Source organism: Poecile atricapillus, chromosome 8 (assembly GCF_030490865.1).
Source record: "Poecile atricapillus isolate bPoeAtr1 chromosome 8, bPoeAtr1.hap1, whole genome shotgun sequence".
NCBI lineage: Eukaryota > Metazoa > Chordata > Aves > Passeriformes > Paridae > Poecile > Poecile atricapillus.
Genome location: NC_081256.1, coordinates 20140324 through 20161741, shown reverse-complemented (window position 1 = coordinate 20161741; position 21418 = coordinate 20140324). Strand labels below are relative to the sequence as shown.

At 37.9% G+C, this 21418-nt stretch overlaps 1 protein-coding gene across 1 annotated transcript; it reads right to left on the bottom strand.

Moving 5' to 3' along the window:
- Nucleotides 1-68: 68 nt before the first annotated feature.
- Nucleotides 69-19725, bottom strand: CCDC39 (coiled-coil domain containing 39). The gene is made up of 20 exons (XM_058844146.1): nucleotides 19612-19725; nucleotides 19135-19254; nucleotides 17959-18105; nucleotides 16768-16926; nucleotides 15694-15786; nucleotides 15479-15607; nucleotides 14754-14945; nucleotides 13009-13112; nucleotides 12554-12686; nucleotides 9445-9639; nucleotides 8608-8772; nucleotides 7884-8021; nucleotides 6394-6602; nucleotides 5047-5170; nucleotides 3717-3876; nucleotides 3315-3421; nucleotides 1859-1999; nucleotides 1522-1701; nucleotides 1218-1297; nucleotides 69-590 (listed from the first exon to the last, which is right to left on the bottom strand). The coding sequence occupies exons 1-20, from the start codon at nucleotides 19723-19725 to the stop codon at nucleotides 431-433; spliced, it is 2850 nt and encodes a 949-aa protein (XP_058700129.1). The 3' UTR covers nucleotides 69-430.
- Between the last annotated feature and the right edge of the window lie 1693 nt (nucleotides 19726-21418).

Sequence of the window (21418 nt, the reverse complement as noted above, 5' to 3'; positions counted from 1 at the left end):
TGGGTTTTTGTGAATGTTGCTGGGGTGTTTCATCCTGGTGGACTGCTACATGTGCTGTCTACTCCATGGAACCTTGCTGTGAAGGCAAGTGTATTGCATGTGCTCTAAGAGTTAAAAAAAAAAAAAAAAGCCAAAAACCCAACTTGAAGTAGAAGAGCAAGTTTTGAAACACCATTTATTGTCTAGGTAAGCTCAAGTGTGAACCCTTGGTTTGAGCTTTGGTGGGGATTTGCTTTACAAGCAGGCAGGAGGCAGCAGTTGTGTTGCTGAAGGAAATGTTACATGGTTTACAAGGAGATCTGCAAAGGTGTGTGGCAGAACCACACAATGACAACTGTACTTCAGCTGCAAGTTTTCCAGGTAACTCCATGGATAGAAGTTAGTTGCAAAAATTAAGAAATCTCAACTAGTGTGGCCTTCAAGAAATGACTTAAGACTTCTTGTGTTCAGAAATCCCAGAGATGCTGCCTCTGCTGGCTGGCTGTGAGCCAAGAGCTTCTGCTTCCTCAGGGGCGGGGATAGACAAGGTCAGCTCCACAATTTTGGCTGATGAAGCCTGACTAGAGGCTGAACTTTTCCTTCTGGGGAATCTGAAAGACAAAAATTTACTAATTAGGATACAGAAACCCCTGCATCTAAAACAGAGCTGCCAAGGGTGGCTCACAACAAATCCACTCAGTAGCCATGTTCATTCCAGGTGAAATCCCCTAAAACATCTCTGTAGTCACCACTAAATGGCTTCAGTAACACCTGGGAATGTTGGATTATAACTGGGTCAGCATGGCACAGGCTCTGTTTGAGCATAGCTTGAACAGGGGAAGAAGGTACCAGTAAAAGCGTCAATATCTTCTCTAATTAAGAAGGGGTGTTCACACTAACAAGTGTAAAATGTGGCTCAAAATTGTGCTTTTATAACATCAAACCACTTTTTTTTTTTTTTTTTAGTTAGAGCAAGTAAACAAAAGTAAATATAATTATTCTGTTATTACTGGGTTTTCTAAACTGATGGATGCTGAAGTAAACTTCCTCATGTGCTAGAAAAATGTAGTAAAATTAAAGGACAGAGTAAGGAGAAAGTTTTTATAGAGTCTTCAGCAAAAAGACAATTAAGATGACCTACAAGAGTAAAGAATTCTTTCACTTAGGGACTAATTTTGCTGGTTGAAACTTGTTCTTAAAAAAAAATCTCAAAGCAACCCAAGAGTGTTAGAACTTACCTGGTAGGAGGTCGTGAGCTCTGTGGGGTCTGAGTTTGACTACCATTGGGAGAATCAGCTGTAGGAAGCTCTAAATTGAACTAGAAAATTTGGAAAGAAAAAACAAGTTGACCTGATGGTTGGGATTAATAGGATAATAGGATTGGGATATCAGGAGCATTTACAGTGCTTGGCATTTGAAGAGATGTAGAAAGCAGGTGAACACTTCCCTGTTTTCCCATATTGTGAGTTGTCCTTGAAAGACACTCAGTAATAGGCTGGAGGTCTCACTCAAGATTTTGGTGCAGTTAACTGGAAAGCTCACCTTGTCAAAGTACATTTGAAAGGCTGCAGTTAACTCGGGATTTGCTTCTAGAACATCAGCTATCACTTGGTTGACAATTCTGTTGAAGTCTTTCAGTTCACGAAGATGAATGTCTCTCTCTTCCAGTGTTTTTGTTCCACCTTCCCTCTGAGACTTAATTTCTCTGGACAGTTTGGAACACTTAACACAAATATTTTGAAAACATTACTCTTAGGAAAATACAACACTTTTTCAGAAACCTGCTAAGTTAAAACCAAGGAGTTTAACCCACAGAGCTTTACCCAGACTACTGTCTATCACTATAAAGTTAGAAGCTCCCATCAATAAACACACAAACCTGTTGTATAACCCTCTCTAGTTTTGGCTTCTGTTCTTCAATGTCTTTCTTCAGCTGCAAAATAAGAGCTTGTTTTTCCTTCTTTTGCTCTTTGAAGAGGGCCTCCTGCTTCTGTATTACATCAAACTCTTGTTGCATGCTCTGCAAATTCATTTGAACAGTAATATTAGTTTATATAGCAGGTTTGGTATCTGTTCACTCTTTGTTTTTGTGGAAGGGTCTGTTGTCATTACTATTTGTTTCTAAATGTGACTCAAGCAATTAGTGCTAATGTTAACTCAGAACTTTCTGCCTGTTTGGTGGATACAGACCTGGACAAAGAAATTTCCAGTTAATTTACATCTCTTTTAAAGGTATTGTTAATGAAGTTACAGGTATGTCTTTTCAGATGTGTCTCATAGTGGCTACAAACTATTTACTTGGCACCCTACCAACTTACCAGTGCAAACTATCCTAAAAAAAAAAAAAACCCAACATTGTTTCCTGTAGGAAAAGAGGGATACCTTTGACTGGAATGAATAAAATCAGCTCCTTAAGGGCAGGTGGGTTTTTTAATTAATTAATAAATTAACTAACTAACTAACTAACTAAATAAATCTTTAAAAAATTTAAAGGCAGGAATGGGTTTGCTGTTACACCTCATTATATCCCAGGACTTACTCCCTGATGAAGATCTGTGTCCCTTTTCTTTACCTTAGAAAATAACATCTCTGAAGTAAGACCTGTATATGTCCTGTGATGGTAGAATAAGCAATAGGAATGGTTGTTGACTGTAGGCAGTGACTCAGGGCTTAGAACAGTCATGTGGAATATCACCATGTGCCTTCGCTTTCTTCTGCCTAATAAAATTATAACTGAAATGTCACACATCAGAATTAAGTGTTGCTCTTTCCAAGGTCCAAGAGCCTTTTTGATAACCAAGGGAACCATGAGTGAGTCCTTGCTATGGAGCCTGAAAACACAAGCTCTTGTTTGCCTGCATTTAGTCCTCAGCGTGCTAAACTGCAAGTCAGCTAATTTAATCCTGTTTAACTGAGGCACCCTCAGTTCTAATAAAACTGAATCTGTTCCAGAAAAATCCTGGGATGTAGGTGTCAGAGGTATCAGGATATGTGGATTTTAACCTGCAGTGCTGGACAGGATGGTACAATAGTGGTGTGTGCTGCACATGAACACAGCTGCTTTAGTGGCTGCCAGAACAGCAGCTGTCAGTGCATGTGGGATTCTGAAACTTCTAGCTGTGTCCCTGAACACATGAAGTTTTGATGTGATTTAGGAAAATTCAAATAATCACTCACTTTTTGAAAGGGGATGTAGAGCCTTCTAAAAGTCGTATCTTAATAAAAGAACAGAAAAAAAATTGCACCAGAATTTCCTATTATTCATCTAGGATGACTTGCATGGATTAAGCTACATGCTGCAGTCTTATCTGACTGGAACATTACTTGTATTTTACCTGGAGGTTGTCCTGAAGTTCCTTGATCTGTCTTTGTTTGTATTTGTATTTTTCATCAGCATCCCTTTTGTCCTTTTCTAGTTTCAATCTTTCCTCAAGTTCCTCACCTGTGATCCCAAACAATGAAGGAGCATTAATGCTGTGCATACAACTCCATTTTCACTTGAAAATAACTGCATCTCAGAATATTACTGCATTGGTGTTGGCAGTACACCAAGGTTTGAGGGGATTTTACTCATACTCTCCTACTAACTCCAAATCACTATGAAAAAGTAGCTGACTGTATGAGGGAGAATGATTTAAGAGCTACTGGTTCCAGAGCCAGCAGAGGGCACAAAAGTTAAGTAATAAGTATTATTTAGAATTAAGTTCTATTTACTATCTAATTTCTATTTCACATACTTGTCTCAGGGACTGCCTTGAGAGAGTTTTTGTAATGTCTATTCCAGTTTTTAAGTACACACAAACTGTTTTCCATAGCGATGATTTCTTTCTGAGCTTTGCAGATCTTCGCATCCAAATCATCACCTTCTTGTTGAAGTGCTTCCTTTTCCTGTGCAGCCTGAAAGCAAACCAAATATTTTAGGTGACTGTAGACATACTGAAAATATTAAGATAATTATACAGCAAATATTTATTATAGAGCAATATTTCGGACTTAAAACCACTTGAACTGAGATTTGGGTGCCTAGGGAACTGGAAGGAGGAGTTATTTACAGTATTGAAATTCTCTGAGGTGTTTCATCCATGTGCATTTCATTCTGGGTACCTGCCTCAGCTCACTGAGTCCTGCCCAGCAGCATCTACACCTTGCACAGAGCAGTGTCTATGCCCCACACTGCTGATGTGAACTACAGCACATGCTTCACCTCTGCTTACTTCACCCATAAAATCTAAGATTTCAGATTGTACCATCATATAATCACTGAGAGACTGATAGAAGCCATCCAATTTGGGAATTAGTCACTTGTAACTTCTCATTGATCTGACCAGTAGATATAAGTAACAGCCAACAGGTGAAGTATTTTTTACAGCCCCCTGGAAAGTCTGTCACAGTGAAAAATCTCCATAGGTGTAGAGGGTATTTTATACAGCCACAGTGACCACGTGGCTTCTGCAGAGGGTCTTCTGCTCTCCTGGATCTCACAGCAGCACAAATACCATCATTAAGAAATTTAACATTTAAGAGTAAGAAAAAGGTGAAGTTCAGAACCAAGCACACAGCTGGAAATGTGTTGATTTAACAGGAAATTGGAGAATTTGTGGAGATCAAAATAAACAGATTCTTGTTCAAGAACCAAGCTATTGCACAAAGACTGATTTTCTCTTTTTTCCAGTGAAAAGCTGAAGTATGCATAGGTGATGGATAAGTGAAAGGGGAAAGCAGACATTCTTCAAGGTATAACTGAATATATATATATATTTTTTACTGGAAATAACTGTTGGGTAGAAGAACTTAAAATCGTGTGAGATTCCAATGTCTCCAGTTCAGAGTGGATTATCACTTGACCACTAATTCTTGTGTATTTGTAAATCAATGAGCACTGAAGTTTTCAAACTGCTCAGAATTAAGGCTCCACATAAATTACTGTATCACTTAAATAATCAATGGTGTCAGATAACATAAAACAATTGGACTCAAAGTAGACAGTAGGCAAGGAGGTTGTCTAAGAGTTCAGGGAAATCTATAGCTTAAATAACTGAATTATAATGAATAATGTTAATAAAATACCTTAATTACATAGTAGGCCTGACTTTTCATCTCCTCTCCTTCAGGTGGCATCATGGAAAGAGTAAACATTTCGTATCTGCATTTCAGTTTATCAATTTTCCATAGGCGATCTTGAAATTCAGCACTGAATGATTTGTTTGGGGAGAAAATAAATGGGTTTAGAAAGTGTTTGTCTGGTAGCATTTTGTGGGCAGTTCTTGCTGCAGCAGTTTAAATTCCTGGTGTTATTCCAGCAGCCTGTACCAGGAATTGTGCTGCTACAGCTCTTGGTGGTTTTCTGTGTTCTCCCAGCCACAAATATCCCTTGTTCTGGTTACCTCTGTGCCTTCTGCAGCTCTAAATGGAGTCAAATCTATTTTTACATCCCAGATCACTGCATCCTGGGAGGCTGTGCCACAGTCCTTCCCCAGATGTACAGCTTTGGCATTTCAGTTCCAGAGCTGTCCCAGCTACCTCCAGCTGATGGTACCCTAACATTCCCACTGCAGGATGAGTGTGAGGAACAGCCAGGAACAGCCCCAAATCAGACTCTGTGAATATCCAAGAGCTGGGTGTTACCAAAGGAAGAAGGTTACAGTCTGCTCTCAGTCACACTAAATCACTCTAATTCCTATTGTGAGGGGCGTGGTCAGCAGGGCAGTTCATCCCAACTTCAAAAATGAAGTGTTCATTTTTGGCTGAATCTAGATACTGGGATTTCAGGGCTAAAACCATCCCAGATACTTTGGAATTATTATTACAGGAAGGAAACATTATTTCTTTGTCACTGCTTTATAAGAGGGTGCACATGTAATTAATAATATTTAATTTGTTATATAGGATACATAATGGAAAGCTCATTAGTTAAGAAGAAGAAAAAGCCCAAACAAACAAAATACACCACAAAGCAAACCAGTCTTACTGTTTGAATCAAAGAAATTAGAGTTTTCTCAAGCAGCTGGGAGTAAACACTATTTAAAAGCAACTTTTCTGTTTCATATACTTTGGCATACCTCCAGACACATGGTTTCACATGTCCAGATTATTGTGGAAAAGGCAGAGTCACACACACAGTGTTTACTGTAAAAAGATGTTTCTGGCTGAGGTTTCCTCTCACTTCTGCTGAGGCTCCTCACCCACAGTAAGGCCACTGATCTGTTCAACAAGGGGTTAAAGCTGCAGCCTAGGGGTCATAGACAGGGTCTCCTGCAGGCCTCAGCTGTCTTGGTAGATAACTTTGAGCAAGATTTATTTAATCTTCAATTTCTCTAACAGTGTAGCTGGGTAAAATGCTTCTCTTTTTATTAAGTCCCCATAAAATATGTACTCAGTCAAAGCTACAAGTTTAATTTCTCTAAGAACAGTTACCTCATGCGATGCCTTTCCTGATCCAGCAATCTTATCTGGGAATCCAGCATTGCTTTATGGATCCTGATTTCCTCAGTTCTTTCTGTTATGGCTTTCTTTAACTCCAGTTGTTGTTTTTCCAGTGTTAGAACTTTCTCTGCTTTATTACACAGAGTATTTCGAAGGCGCTTCAGTTCTAGTTTTAGGAGATTATCTTCAACCATCATCTCCTAATAAATGCCAAATGGTATCAAAATAAGAAATCATTGTTTTAATTATTTATAATTTAGTAAATTAATATTTATTCATTATTTCACCTTTAATATATATAAAAGTGCAAGACTCATTTTGCTCTGCATTTAAAAATCTTGTTATTTCCTCATTTGCCAGCAGTTTAACATGGTGACTGTGACGGGGATAGATTGTTTCCTAAATGGTTTTATATAAATTCATCAGACTTTCTAATTCAGACTGCATTTTGGGTTATTAGACTTTTCCTTCTACAACTTTTTGGTTTCAAATAAAGTAAGAGACCTTACAAGGAGCTTTCTGGAGCAGTTAATATCTCACTTGAATCAACTTAGAACTGTCTTAGAGTATATTCTAGATTCTGTAGCCCTGCAAATCATGTTGTACATGAGCAAATTTTGTACATACCAAAGCTTATGAAAACAGCAAGTGGTGAACTTCATTAGCATGCAAATACGTTAAATCATTATTTTAAAATCTTGTATGATTACAACTCAACCAATTTTTATCCAAGTGCTTTTAGGTCATCAGCTTCTTTTGTTCCCCCAGATTTCATTCCCCAAAAAAAGTTCCATGTTTAGGGAGTTTTCATTGAGGAGGAAGTGCACCAGTTAAGTCAAAGGCAAAACTCTTTCCCCTGCTAGTTAGACACTGTGTTTTTCTATGTTAGTGCTTCCTTTAGGAAGGCTAAAGCTTACTGCAGAGAAAAAATTGTGCACTAATTAGAGGAGTGGGAACTGTATTTTTCTGCTTATCAAAATATGAGGAAAGGATTTACACTTTGTTTCTAATTCCTTAAACCAGAATACAAATTTATTCAAACCATCTGTCAGAAAAAAATGCTTAGAGTTTAATAACAAAAGATTGCCAATCTTATTAGTAGTCATCACAGATTGAGAGTAAAAACTCAGTGTTATGTAAAGCCATCCTTGAACAGTAAATGTATTTTCTATTTTAAAGGTAATTTTTTCTCAGGGGAAAAAACCCTAACATCCGCTGACCTGGTGGATATTGTGCTATAACTGATGTGGGATTAAATTGATATTTCAGCAAACTTTAAGCTGTGTAGAGAGGAGAAGCAACACTTTGCCTAGTAAGACAATAGTGTTGAAGATGACTTCAAAGTTTGGGAAAGAAGTGTAAATTAGAAAATTACAGAAAGTGTACTTATGGATGTAATGATGTAGCACTGTGGAAGGCAGATGACACCCCAAACAAACAAGAGTGTCCTGTATTAGTAAAACTGTAAAATAATACTGTACCTGCTTAATGTGCTTTGCTTTTCTTAACTCCTGAAGTGATCTCTCATTGAAAAGAGTTAATTCTTCTATCTTTTCTATCAAACCACTTGTTTCTTCTCTTGTCTTATCAATTGTTCTCTTGGTGATTTGGATGTCATTCTGTTTCAAAATAAGTTATATTGGACTTATTTCAGTGAATGTAAATTGCCACAAAACCTACCAGTTAAATTTAAATGAAATATATTTATGTCCTGGAACCAGGAACCATCATCATGACGTGTCCAATATGCTGCTCTGCAAACTGCATGGCATGACCTCATGCAGAGTGCTGCATGGGGACTTTGGACAACTTTAAATGCAATTGTACTTACCAATTTATGAAAACTATAGAAGTAATGACTTTAGAAAACAGCATTCTCCTATTTCTGCATGGGCCTAATGATAAATTCAGACATTTGCAAGCAGTCAGTCATGTTGATGAAAGCTCAGCTTGTCTTTCCAACATTCAAAGCTTGTCTTTATGCTATGGTGTCTCACTTAATAATAATCAGTAATAATCTATTTTTCTAAAAGTTATAGGAATTTTTTTAAGTTTTCCACATGGGTGGAAAACTTACACAAAGTTCAGATACCCTCTAGTCTAATACCAGCTTCTTAATTACTAAGACCCAGTCTAATTCTCTGAGCTTTCTAAATTACACAGTTTCTAAAATACATAGTGAAAATTATATTCTAAGGAAGTTACCTGAAGTTTCCTGTATAGTGACTGTAGCACATCATATGCCTTTTTCTTTTCTTCTACAGTTTTCTTAAGTTCAGCAACTTTTCCTTCCAAAACTTCTTTTTCATCTGAATTAACCTCCCCTTCTAACCGTGACAGCCGTCTCTGTATTTGCTGAATATAAAAATCCTGTTAAAATAAATTTGAAGAGAATTAAGTCTGAGATAAGCAATAAACTTGGATCTAAATGTTGGCTTTAGGACAGTCACCCAATTAAGCTATTGTTTTTATAATAGTTTCTGGCTTTTAGACCTCATTAGCAAAATATCTTAGATGACTGATGAGCAGTGATGGTTTGGGGTAATCTTCTAGAAGAGCAACAAAGCACACTCAGCACAGGCTGCTGTAGGGAGGCTTATGGTGGAGTTGCCATCTTGTTGCTATGAGTGGATGCTGATATAAAAGAACAAATTTTCAAAGTGGTGCATAGGAAATATGCACATAATCCAATTAGTAAATAACAGGATTTTGGCATGTACCTCTTGTATTGCTTTAAAAATATACCCTAAGGTGTCTGTGGTTCAGAGGGATCAAAGTAAAGAATGGATTTTAGGAATTAGTGGGAAAAGCAGCAGATCCAAAAAATAATGAAACACACAAGTGCAAAATGTAGGTGATACTTTGGCAAGTTTCAGTAATTTCAATTTTATCTGTACATCTACAAACAAATAAATGCAGGCTTCAAATGATATTGCGTAACATTTCCAAAATGGAAGACTGTTAAAGATTACAGAAATCAAGCAACGTGCTATCAGTAGACTCAAGAAACAATCTTAGTATGAAAATACATTAATGTTTTACCTGGCTATATATTAACTCTTGTTGTTTTAACAGATCTGTGTCAAGTTTGCGCAGTCGACTCTTGAGATTTTTAAGTGATTTTTGACCTCCTTCAATTTCTGCCAGAATAGTCTTCTCCTTATCGCTCTGCGCTTTTAACTCCTGAGTCTTCTTGAAAAGTTGTTCCTTTAACTGTCTCATTTCATTTTCTCTTTCCTGGTGACAAATTGATCGTTAAGTAAAAGAAAGAAGTAATTAATCACAGCAGAATTAATTGCTGAGGAAGTATTTGTTTTTATTAATCATATGTAGAAAAAAATATTAGTACTATGTCCATTACTGTGAACATGGAATTGTAAGTTTTCAAAATGGTTGGCAAAAAAAGTATTTAACTTAAAGAGAAAGTAGTATTTTTTATTCATTTTTTAAAAACCTAATCCTACCCTACAATTACATGGGATTTTTTCCCAGTTACAGGAATGCTACTCTTTTCAGCCTTTCAGAAAAATAAATTCCTGTCATTCTTTTCAAAAAACCTCCTTACTGCCTCCAGCATCTGTGAATATTTGAGGACTATAATACAAAGCTTTTCAATGGTTTAATTACTCTTGTAAGGCTGTGTGTGCACATATATGTACGTGTGTGTTTATCTAAGATGGAATAATTCTGAAAAATTACAATTTCTAAAATATCTAAAACCTTTTTCTCAGAGGTAAGTTGCCATTAACACATAACTCGGTGCAGGAAAGGTTTTAGTAGGATAAAAAACAATGCTGAACACGTCAGGTAACCTGAAATGGACTGAAAACAACCAAAATTGAGATTATTTTATTTTTGTAACCCTAATAAGGAAAACAATTTTATTCTTTCCCTCCCTCCTTCCACCTCTGCCACTCAAGTAGCCAAAGATCTTCCAAAGCTCAAGCCACTGAGCACGCCAGTTTCCTGTGAGGTACATTCTAAAAGAAGTGATGTGATTGCCCCTTCCTGTTTCAAAGGACTCATTTACATTTAGCTCAAGTCTGGTACAGAATTAGAAGATATACATTTAAATTAATATGCAAAACACCTGAGAACTCACTTTTCTACATTGATTAACAATGTGTTTCTGGATTTAATATGTATGTAACCATCTTGCTGGCTCAAATAATGGTGAGAGATAATTTAATGCCTTCTCTAAGGGTTTGTAATCACATTGCATATTATATCCAACTGAATTTTTTTGTAGTTGAACTTGCTGTAAATGCAATTCCAAATTCAAAACTTAGGATGTAGAAGGCAAGTGTAAGTTTGATATGAAATTATTATGGACTGTAGCACGTATCAGTGGCCTTTGCATCATGCTTGAACAAAGGAACTTTCTTCTGGAAGCAAACTGGATTTAAGCATGTGCCAGATGTTGAGCTGTATTTCTGAAGCTAATGACAATTATAAATTCATCCACTGACACTGGATCATGACTTGACCTTCACCTCATGGTCTTTATTGCATATCTAAATTAATTTCTTTAACAGAAATTTTTGCTCTCCCTTTAAGTGAGGTTGTTAACAGAGGTAAGATATTCAATAAGCCTCACTGTGCAATAGTGCCACAAATGGAACAGGGAGAAGTACCACAGAACTAGAGAGCAAAACAGTGACATTTCATCCACATTGTTCCTGTAAATATCTCTTCACAGTAAATTAACAGATGCAGCAAATAGCCATGTGTGTCTAATGGTGATGGAAGGGAGGCTTCTGACTAATACATTACAGACATTGTTCAAGAACAGTTCATCCTAGCTAAAATATTCCCCTGCAGCTGTGGAGCTGCCAAGCTCAATGTCATCTTGGGTTATCTGCCACAGACATGGGTAAAGAAACCCTGCTAAGGCTTTTGCCACCCTGGAAACTGTCTTAAGGGGAAGCAAAGAAGGTTTTCATTTAAAGGAAATGCTACACCATTACTTGTTTCCAAATTATCTGAAAAGCCAAAACAGTAAGGCTAGTAATTTAAGAAACTCTCTATAAAGGAGACATCCCATCTCTAGTTTCTGAAAGTATATTTAAAATGTGTGATTATTGCCTGTGGAGTTAAAAAATTTGAAAAATGACATTCAATCTCCTGCAAGGCATTATTTCACATGCATGCTCTAGGAAACACAAAAAAAGGAAGAAAAAGAAAGAGCATAGAGTGGTATGAAAGAGCATGCAGAGGTACAGCTTTGTTGTCAGTCGTGTGGGACACCTGCTGTCACATTAATTTAACCTGGTCATTCTAGAGCAACAAAAAATTCAGCATATCCAATGCTCAGCTGTCCAGCAAAATGTAAAAGAATATTTCTGTCACGTTCAGTCAGAAGCTAAGTAGTGAAAATACTTTAGGAGAATTAGTAGCAAAATGACAAAACAGTATTAGCATTTCCTGAAATGCAGGAAAGTTCAGAAGATTGCACTACAACACTGCATTTATTCAAAAGCTCTTTACAGCTCAGCAGATGATAACGAATTTTTTTTCCTATACTTAATTTGCAGCCCAAGAAGTTGGTTTTTAATTTTATAGAAGTATTATTAGGCATGTTAAAAAAATAGTCACCTTATTATAGCTTGTATATGCCACTTCCCAGATCAAAATCTTTATTCATGAAAATGAATCTAAAGTGAGCCAGTAATTATTTAACAGTCCACAAGTTAGATGTGTCGGAGTATCATGTAGTAGAATTAAAATAATGAAGAGCAGACCAGGCCAACCAAATCTGATTAAAAGATTTCTAAATATTTTTTAAACTGTTTGCCAAAATCACAGCTCTTTTCAGGTTTATAAATTTTGGTGATGTTTTACTAGAGCCAAGAAGTTTTTGGTGGCAGTGATACTGAAAAGATTCCCACTCTTTAAAAACCTTATTGATGGGTATCAGTATCCTGAACTGAATACAGCTGGAATTACTAGGATAATTTCTTTTCCTCCAGAGTTTTCTCAGCACAGACATATCTAAATGCACACTTACTTCAGTATTTGATGTAATAGCTACATGTAATATCAACACTTTCATTTCAATAGAAAATTTTAAAATTAAAAAGGTAATTTTAAAATATAAAACTTGCAAATAAAAATGACTCTTCATTTCTAGAAACCATGAAAAACATTTTACCTCAACACTTTTTTCTTCTTCCTTCAATATTTCTTCCAACCTCAAAGCTTTCTCTTCTGCACTGAGCGTCTCCTCAATTGCAAGCTTCAGTTTATCAGAAAGACTTGCATTTTTTTCATTAAGAAGTTTTAATCTAAACAAAATGACAGAAGTTAAATGTAGGTTGCCTAGACAGTGCTGCCAAAAGGAAACAGCAAATCTGACTGAGCAGTTGCCTCAGTCTAAATTTCAACCTTTGATAAGCAAGGCCATTTTTTTTTCCCCCACCCTTTAAAAACAAGGATTACCAGGAGTATTTTCCCTAAATTACCCAGTGCCAAATCTATGCAGGACATGAAGTAATCAGAAAGTTGAAGTCTTCAGTCATCAACATTATTTAAGGTTATTTTCTATCTCAAGGATTTGATTGTATTTCTAATCCTTACAAATGTTATCTTTAAAGGTCTGTTTCGTACCTGGCTTGTTTTCCCTGAATTTCTTTCTTCAGATTGGTTATTTGTGTTCTCAAAGACTCTAGATCAGAAGCAGTTCTGTTCACAATGGATTTCAAAGCCTGCAGCTAATAAATTACAAAATGGAGCAATTGAGCTCTTATTTACTTTGGTACATGTTAAGATATTTAAAATGATATTTTCCTATTTATTGGAAAGTATTCCATTACTTTTGAACAGTGCTCTCCAAATGAAGAGTGCTGCAAATTCTGAAGTACTGTAAATTGGCCCAGCTAGTAAATTCAATCTACTAATTACGTAGTATGAGTACTGGGGAAAAATAATAATAATTAAGAACATAGAATGAATTATGGAGGTGCTATGAGCTGCAATTCCTGTCCAACAGCATCTGTATGAGTGGAACCACAGTTTTATAGTGCCAGCTGACTTTGCTGAAGTTCTTTGTGAACATGGATAACCTTATATATCTAATAAACATTTCTATGTCAAACTTGCTGAATACATGAAATTATTTTGATTAGATATCACTGTGACAGAAGTACACAGATATTTAATTTGGTAAAAAATATATGACAGCATACACTTATTCAACAGGATAGGAATACTTTACAATCAGTAGCTCTTTCATCTTCACTGTATCACTTAACAGCATAAGTTTAACTGTTTTCACTTTCATAGATGAAGAAAACTGACCAAGGGCAAGTACAGCAGGTTTCTTAGAGGTCACAAGTTGTTGGCTGAACTGTCTCCTTCTTTCCTTGTTTCTCACATGCATCCCACAGATGTACTAATAAGAGAAGACTGTTCTATTATTCCATCATGGAGTATTAATTGTGAAAAACTTCAAGCAAGAATCTCACAGCTTGAGATGAAAACCAACCAATTTTACAAACCCTCAAGCTTGCATGAATTATAGGGTAATCCAATAGCCTACACCTTGTTTGAGCTACCTACAGTTTAATTAGGAGATCAGTCTATGAACCACCTGCTACAGAAAAGCTATCCAAAGTTAAGGCAACAGCAGATGCAGTGCTTTTCAAAAATCACTAAACTTGCTGAGTACCCCAGTGTTACCATTTTCTTGTTAAGAAAAACTTACTCAGATATTACAAGTGTATCCCTTCTCAGCAGAGCCATGAAACTTGAATTACTTCTTAGAAATACTTCTACAGCCTTTAAGTAACTAAGCAGTGCCGCTCATTCCCAGATTTAAGTGCAGATTCAGTATGGACAGCACCAAGCATGGCTTGTTCACAGGGCAGCCCTGTCCCACTGCCTCTTGATTAGAAAGCCATGTGAAAGCACTGGGTGTTTTTCCCAGGAATTGGAACCTGCCTACCAGGCCATCAACAGACACTTCTGAGAACACAGGACAGGAATTGTTTGGAATCTGGAAGAGATTTCTTTCATCTTTATACAATACTGCAGTCTATGTGTGCTAAGGGAAAGAATCCTCATGGGGCATCTAACAGTGTTAGACCATTTAAGAGAAAATTCATCCATTTTACACCTACACAACAGAGAATACATTCCAATCTTTTCAGCACTCTCAATGGCTAGAATTAAGTTGAAAGTTCAGATCCCAATAAACAGGAGTTGGCTGAGAAAAGCAACATTTTCTTGAATTATTAAGAGCCTAGTATAAAACCAGAGAAAAGAAAATGTTATCCCTGTATTTCCTCCATCTGGTCCTCAGTTATAGTTTCACAGTTTTTAACAGTTTTCCTGAATTGTTTGCTCACCCTTACCTCATCCTGCAGCTGAGTCCTGCGAGTATCCTGAGTCTGGAACTCCTTTCGGAGGTTGTTTGCTTCCCGCTCAGCAGAAAATATTTTCTTTTCATACTCCATATTATTAACAGTTTCATTTACCAAAAAGGCAGTCTTCTCCCTCAGCAAAATTTCTTTGTTTCGGATCTCCTGTTTTATCTCTGCAATTAGCTATCAGGATAAAAACTTTTTCAATTTTCTTGCATTAGTTAAGATGTGTTAGATTAATAAATGGTACAACCAGAAGATCAATTCCTATTATTACTATTTGCCTGAGACGGCCCAGTTATCATTCTTAAAATTACTTTATTCCATGGATATATCACACCAAACACTACAGTGGTTTTGACCTGGAAATTTCCAAAATATTCCAATAATTTAAAACCAAAAAGACACTGTAAACTCATATGAAAATAAAATAATTATTGATTGATTGAATTGAGGGAAAGAAAAACCTAAGCAACACTTCAGGTAGACTTGAAACAGATGAAATTAAACAGGAAAATTACCAACATTAGTGATGCTTACTTTATCTGACAGATTTATAGCTACTCAGTGAAAATTATGCAATTTGAAAGATTTGGTAAAACATTAGCTACCCAGAAAATTATACTGTAGTTTTGAAGTTAATAAAAACAAAAAAAAAAAAGCCCCACATCAAACCCAAACCCCAAATCGCCATGGACCAGTTACAGCAGTTTTACCAAAGCACACTGATCAATCTCCTGATCTCTTTTTTGCATCTGATGAATTGCATTCTCCCACTGCCTGATGACTTCTTGCCTTTCTTGATGAACCCTGCGAAAATCTTCAGCTGCTCTGTCAAGCTCCATCTGTTTAAAAGAAAGCACCTCCATGGTTTCTGAAGTCAAAACTTTCACATATAAACAAGGGATCTTTGAGAACCTTAAGCACAAACCTGAGCTGTCATGGTTTCTGTAAGCTCATTATCCAGAGCTCTGCGCTTCTGGTTTGCTTCCATGGTCAACTTCTCTATTTGAAGGGTTAATGTCTAAAATGAATGGATATGAAAATATTTGAAAATTAAGTATTTGAAAATAAATAGATCACATTTTATAAATTCTAAAAGCCCTGCTACAATCACGGGTTAAATTATTGAGGCATCAATTTTATTGTGTTTTAGAAAACAAGATTATAATGTAGCCTCCCAAATTTTCAGTCAATACAAGTGGCCATAAGAACCAAACTGCAGCAAGGCCAAAGTAACCCTCCACTGTAATGTGTGTAAATGTGCATAAATGTGTGTAAATGTGTGTAAAGGGGTATAAATGGGTGTAAATGGGTGTAAATGGGTGTAAATGGGTGTAAATGTGTGTGTGGTGTCCTTGGCATACAGCAGTGAGAGTGTTTGTGTAAACCAAAGTTTTTTGGTTACGTATTTAATGAGTAAAAATCACTCTATTTAAAGGCTGTAAAGAATAATAACCAGGGTTACTTATCTCTACATTATTAATATACTTGGGAACTCACCCTTATAAACCCTGAACTTTTGACTGGACTTCTTCTTTATACCGATATATATGTTTATGTCTTCCAGTATTTCAGTAGTCTTACTGAAGTAGCTGTAATTTGTCCTCAACAGTATTAATAAATTCAGTTCTAAAAGGAAATCATACACTATTCATCCATGCTTGGTGTGAAGTTTTGAACAAACTCCTCTTAATTCAGTAGCACGGCTTTCTAGACTTTATTATCTATTTACACACCCTCCCAAAAATATTTAAATCTTACCCAGATGAATAAGCAAATTAATGTCTTCAATTATGTCTCTCATTATTGTAAAACCTGTTCTCTCAGCTTCAAAATGAGCCTCATATGGAATTGTACTGTTGTGCTAAAAGGAAACCCGTTTCAAAGCAGTGTTGAACAAAATCTTGTCTTCATTTTATTTGTCTTGATAACATAACAAGGTCTTCAACTGATGGAATGGTTCTTCCTTTGGTTCCTGAAAATTGCTGTCATTTCTACTTACTCCTAGTTTCCCTTCATCTTGCAGTGCATACTTCTGGATTGCAATAGCATCATTATCTGTACGATTTAATTCCTTTAGCCAGCTCTCCAGAAGTTCCTCATCCCAGTTCATCTGTTGTTTTAAGTTTTCCAGCTTCTTAGTGGTTTTATTTATAGTATTCTAATAAAAGAAGAGAAAATTAAAGTTTCAATATCGAATGTCTAATATTCATTGAATAGTAATTGAAGGAACAAGTCCAAGCTACTGTAACAAGTCTACCAACATCTTGTCCACAGAATTGATAGTTTTCTTTTTTATTAATTGTGTGTTGTACTTGAGGAATGCTATTGGACATCCTGGTCTTAAAGAAGAAACAAGACAGTAGGTTGCCAAAAATTTAAAATGCAGATAATTTTAAACAGAAAAGTCAGCCTCTGATACCATATACCCATCTGCAGGGTATTTGTTCCATTTAATAACTGATCTGAGGCATCCAAAGGTGAAGTTTCTCCCTCACTCATTAAGGCCCAGTTGTTAGACCCTAATCCTATATATTCATTTTCAAATGTGACCTATTCACATGACTGTGAAAAGACTTTCTGACACAAAAATGGGAGAATTGATCCAGCTGAACTGTGTGAATATCTCATCCTGCTACCCATTCTGAGAGACTGGAGATTACAAACAGATTTAAGAAGAAAAAGAGCAAATTTTTAAAATTATATTATTAAATAATGAAAGGAAAGAAAAAGAAACAGTCCAAACACAGAAGACCACCTGTAATTGAGTAGCACTAGATTATTTTGTAACTTAAATCAAATCTTTGATCTTGGAATCATGACCCAAGTTTATTTTATGTAGAGAAGAAGATTTGCCACCAACCATTTGATTTTTAAACCATTAAGAAAATACCTTGGAGAATTAGAAATACAGTGATATGGATGTGTGGCTGTGAATCTGGTATTAAGAACAGAATTGTTTCAATATCTAATTAATATTTGCTATGTCTTGATCAGTCTATGCAGTAACATCCTCAGTGTCATTCTACTTGCCTACACAGGAAAAGCCCATCCAGATCATCTACTACAGTTTATAAGCTTTAATTATAATTAGCTATTCTTGACTTATACTGCTGTGGGTGTATGTGCAAGTGAGGACAAGGCATAAAATTTTGCAATATAGATGTTCCCTTCCAAAAATTTCAAACCTTACTTCTTGAGTGTTTTTCTTCTGTCTCAAGGAAGCTATCTCATCTTTTAGTCGTTTAATGTCGTTTTTAAGACGTCCATATTCTCTCTCAGCAAGGGCTTTAAAGTGATGTTCAGTTTCAATTTCATTTTCTTTGGCTTTGTAAAGAGACTGCAGAATAATAAAGTTCAGTATTTTACAATAAACAAAAGGTATACATCAACCAACTTTTCTTTTACATACAAACAAATCCCAAGTCAGAGATGGTTTCACCATGTAAATGAAGGAATTTTCAGAGAAAGTTTATTGGTTTGATTTTAGTATCTCAAATACACATATTCTTATATGTACACATTGTATCAAGTATCCACAGATCAACCTTTTGTAGCCCTAAAATCACAATTCTAAGATTTTTCACCCAAAATTCAAAATCTTAATATTTCAACATCAAAATCTTAGTCTCTTCATCACCAGTGACTTTACATCAGATCCAGGAGGCACAGCAAAAAAAAAATATTTTATTGTTTTGTGCTGAGACAGACCTCCCCTTCTGGCCTATAGCAGTATCTGGATATTGCCTAACCTTTCTTTCTTTTAATTCAAATTAACACTTTAAACTGGCCAAAAAAATTAAGAAGTTGTTCATCTGCAGGGAAGTTTCTTAAGACTTTTTCACCTAGGATATTTTATCTGGAAGGTGTAATTCTTTGTCTCAAGACTAGAAATCTAAACCAGCCCTTTTGGTCAGTTAATTCAGAATGTAGGTAAAACCTCAGAGATCTTGACCATCTCACTTCATTTTTCATGTCTGTGAATTAAGTCTTCACCAGAATTTCACATTTCACAGCTAACTCTTCATCATTATAAAGATTATTATTTTTTTCCCCTTACACAGTTGTTTTCCTTGACCAGTTTTTTTTAAGCCATATCTACAAAAGTCCCCATTCAGGAAGAATTCTAAAATGCACCCTTCCTGGCTTTTTCCTCCGTAGAGTAATTTGAGTTTGGATGCTCTTAATGACCACCAAATCATATCACTGAGGCACATAGTTTAACTTTTGTTTCCTGTGGAAATCCTGGAATAAAGGCCTAACAAATTTCTAACAAAGCTGGCAAAATAGAATGGGATAGCAGCCAGAGAGAGATATTCAGGTTACAGGTCTGCCTGACCAAATGGATCCGCTAGAGGTATTGATTTACCTCAGAGAAGCTGATCTCTTGTCTCACGTTTTTCAAATGAGACGTCATCGCTTCTATACGCTCCTCAAAGTTGGTCAACTCATTCTGCAGGTTCTCCTTTTCCTTCTGCATCTTCTGCAGCTGTTTAAGAGTTAGAATCGTCAAATTACTGTTTGGGGTTGAGGGCTTATTACCTGCAATTATCTAAAAATAGTCATTACAATTATTAATGAAAAAATTATGTAAGTAATAGCTGTTATATTGCTCCAAAGCAGTGAAATGAAGGATTTCAGGCGAAAACCCGGAGCTTTGCTAAGGGAACGGGCAGCCCGCACTGCTCCTCCTGCGGGGCTCGGGGGATGCGGGTCCCACGCTCGGAGGCGGGGATTGCCCTCCCGATTCCCCGGGAGCCCGGCAGGTTTCCTTCTATTCCTCCATCCCTCCCGGCCCCGGGGAAGGACGGGCTCCTCTCCCTGCCGGCCGCGGCCCCGCTCTCACTTCGTCCTCCAGCGCCTTGTTCTCGGCGTTGGCCACGGGCACGGCGTAGCCGGGCTCCCATTGCAGCTCTGCCAGCACCGAGGCGGCGGCGGAGGGGCTCCACAGGCTCTCCATGGTCGCGGAGGAGCCCACAAGGGCCGGGGCTTCGGCAAGGCCGGGGCTGCGGCGGCTCCGGGGCTGAGGCGGCTCCGGGCGCTTGGCAACGGCGGCAACGGCGGCTCCGGCCGGGAGGGGCCTCGGGCGGTGCCGCCCGCGCTGAGGGCCCGGTGCGATGGGCTCCGTGAGATGGGCCCGGTGCGATGGGCCCGGTGCGATGGGCCCGGTGCGATGGGCCCGGTGCGATGGGCCCGGCTCTTTGCGGGCCGGGCACGGGGCTGTACCGTTCGTGGCCGTGCTGAAGAGGCGGGTGTCAGCCTCAGCGCCTCAGGCAGCGCCTCAGAGCCCCCCGGCTCCACTGCCACAGCCAGCTGCACCGGGTCTGGGGCCGGCAGAGTAGCGGCTCCAGCTCGGCTGGGGACTCCAAATAGGTCTGGAGCTGACACCACCTGCCACTGGTGACACCGACTGACAGGTGTCTGTGCATGTCGTGTTTCTGAACAGGCCTTTGGCATTATCTCCACAGCTAACAGGTGGGTTTCCTGAACCACGCTGCATTCAGGTGACCATGAACTCAGATGCAATGTCCCCTGGGAACTTGCCCATCACCTTTTGAAACCATCTGTACTTCTGGGTTGCAAATTACCCTGTGCCACTGAGTTCCACCCATTCGCAGACCAAGACAGACACAACGCTCTTGGCAGGAATCATCGAGTCCTAGAATGGTTTGGGTTGGAAGGGACATTAAAGATCGTTTGGTTCCATCCCCTGCCGTGGGCAGGAACACCTTCCACTAGACCAGGTTGCTCCAAACCCCATCGAACCTGGCCTTGAACTCTTGTAGGCATGAGGCATCCACTGGAGAACATGTGCCAGTGTCTCACCACCCTCACAGAAAAGAACATCCTCCTAATATCTAATCTAAACCTACTCTCTTTTAGTTTGGATCCATTCCTCCCTGTCCTGTCATTACATGCTCTTGTAAAAAGTCCCGAAAAAAAGGAAGGGTAGCCTTGATAGAGAAACCCTCTTTTGATGACAATTGTCTGTCTAAAGCATCTGAAAAGACATTAAAGAAATTAGTGAAAGCATGATTCAAAGATGCCTGAGCCAAACAGCAATAAGCACTGACAAATGTTTGGGAGGTGGTTTGGAGGAGCAAGGAGTTTTCAGTAAGATTTCTTGCAAACAAGGGCCCATGGCAGACTACCAACACAGACCACAGAAGACATTGGTCATGCTACATATTTGTAAATGTATTATGGGATATTTTTAGAGAAGAAAAGTTTGCTGAAAGACAGTGGAAGTCAGGCCTGATGGGGACGCACCAAAGGTGTGACTTGAAGTGTTGTGCAGACTATTGCTGGTCATTTCACTGGTCATCCCTTGAGAACAGTCCTGCATTATTCTTAAAGTATTGAAAGAAAAAGGAACAACAATGTATGAAGGCAACAGTTTCTTAAAAATAAAGGAATGGTGCAGAGTTCAGTGCCTCAAGCTACCTGTGAAAAAAACATAGATGTCATGAGGAAGATCTTTTTTGCCTCTTGTCTTACCTGGCACAGTTGGCAGTGGATACTTGTAAGAAGTGCTGAATAATATTTTTGAAGAATTAAAGAATGTGTAGTGTCTTGAGACAGTAATTGGCAGCAAGCAGCCTTCTGTCACCTTCTTGTTTGCCCTCTGGCGTGTATGAAGTTGTGATGGCCAC

Coding starts and splice junctions, on each gene's coding strand:
- CCDC39 (XM_058844146.1), bottom strand. CDS start 19,725: ATGGAGAGCCTGTGGAGCCCCTCCGCCGCCGCCTCGGTGCTGGCAGAG. Junction 18,106..19,134: donor AAGAGATCAGCTTCTCTGAG/GTAAATCAATAC, acceptor ATTATTCTGCAG/TCTCTTTACAAAGCCAAAGA. Junction 8,773..9,444: donor AAGAGTTAATATATAGCCAG/GTAAAACATTAA, acceptor TTATTTTAACAG/GATTTTTATATTCAGCAAAT.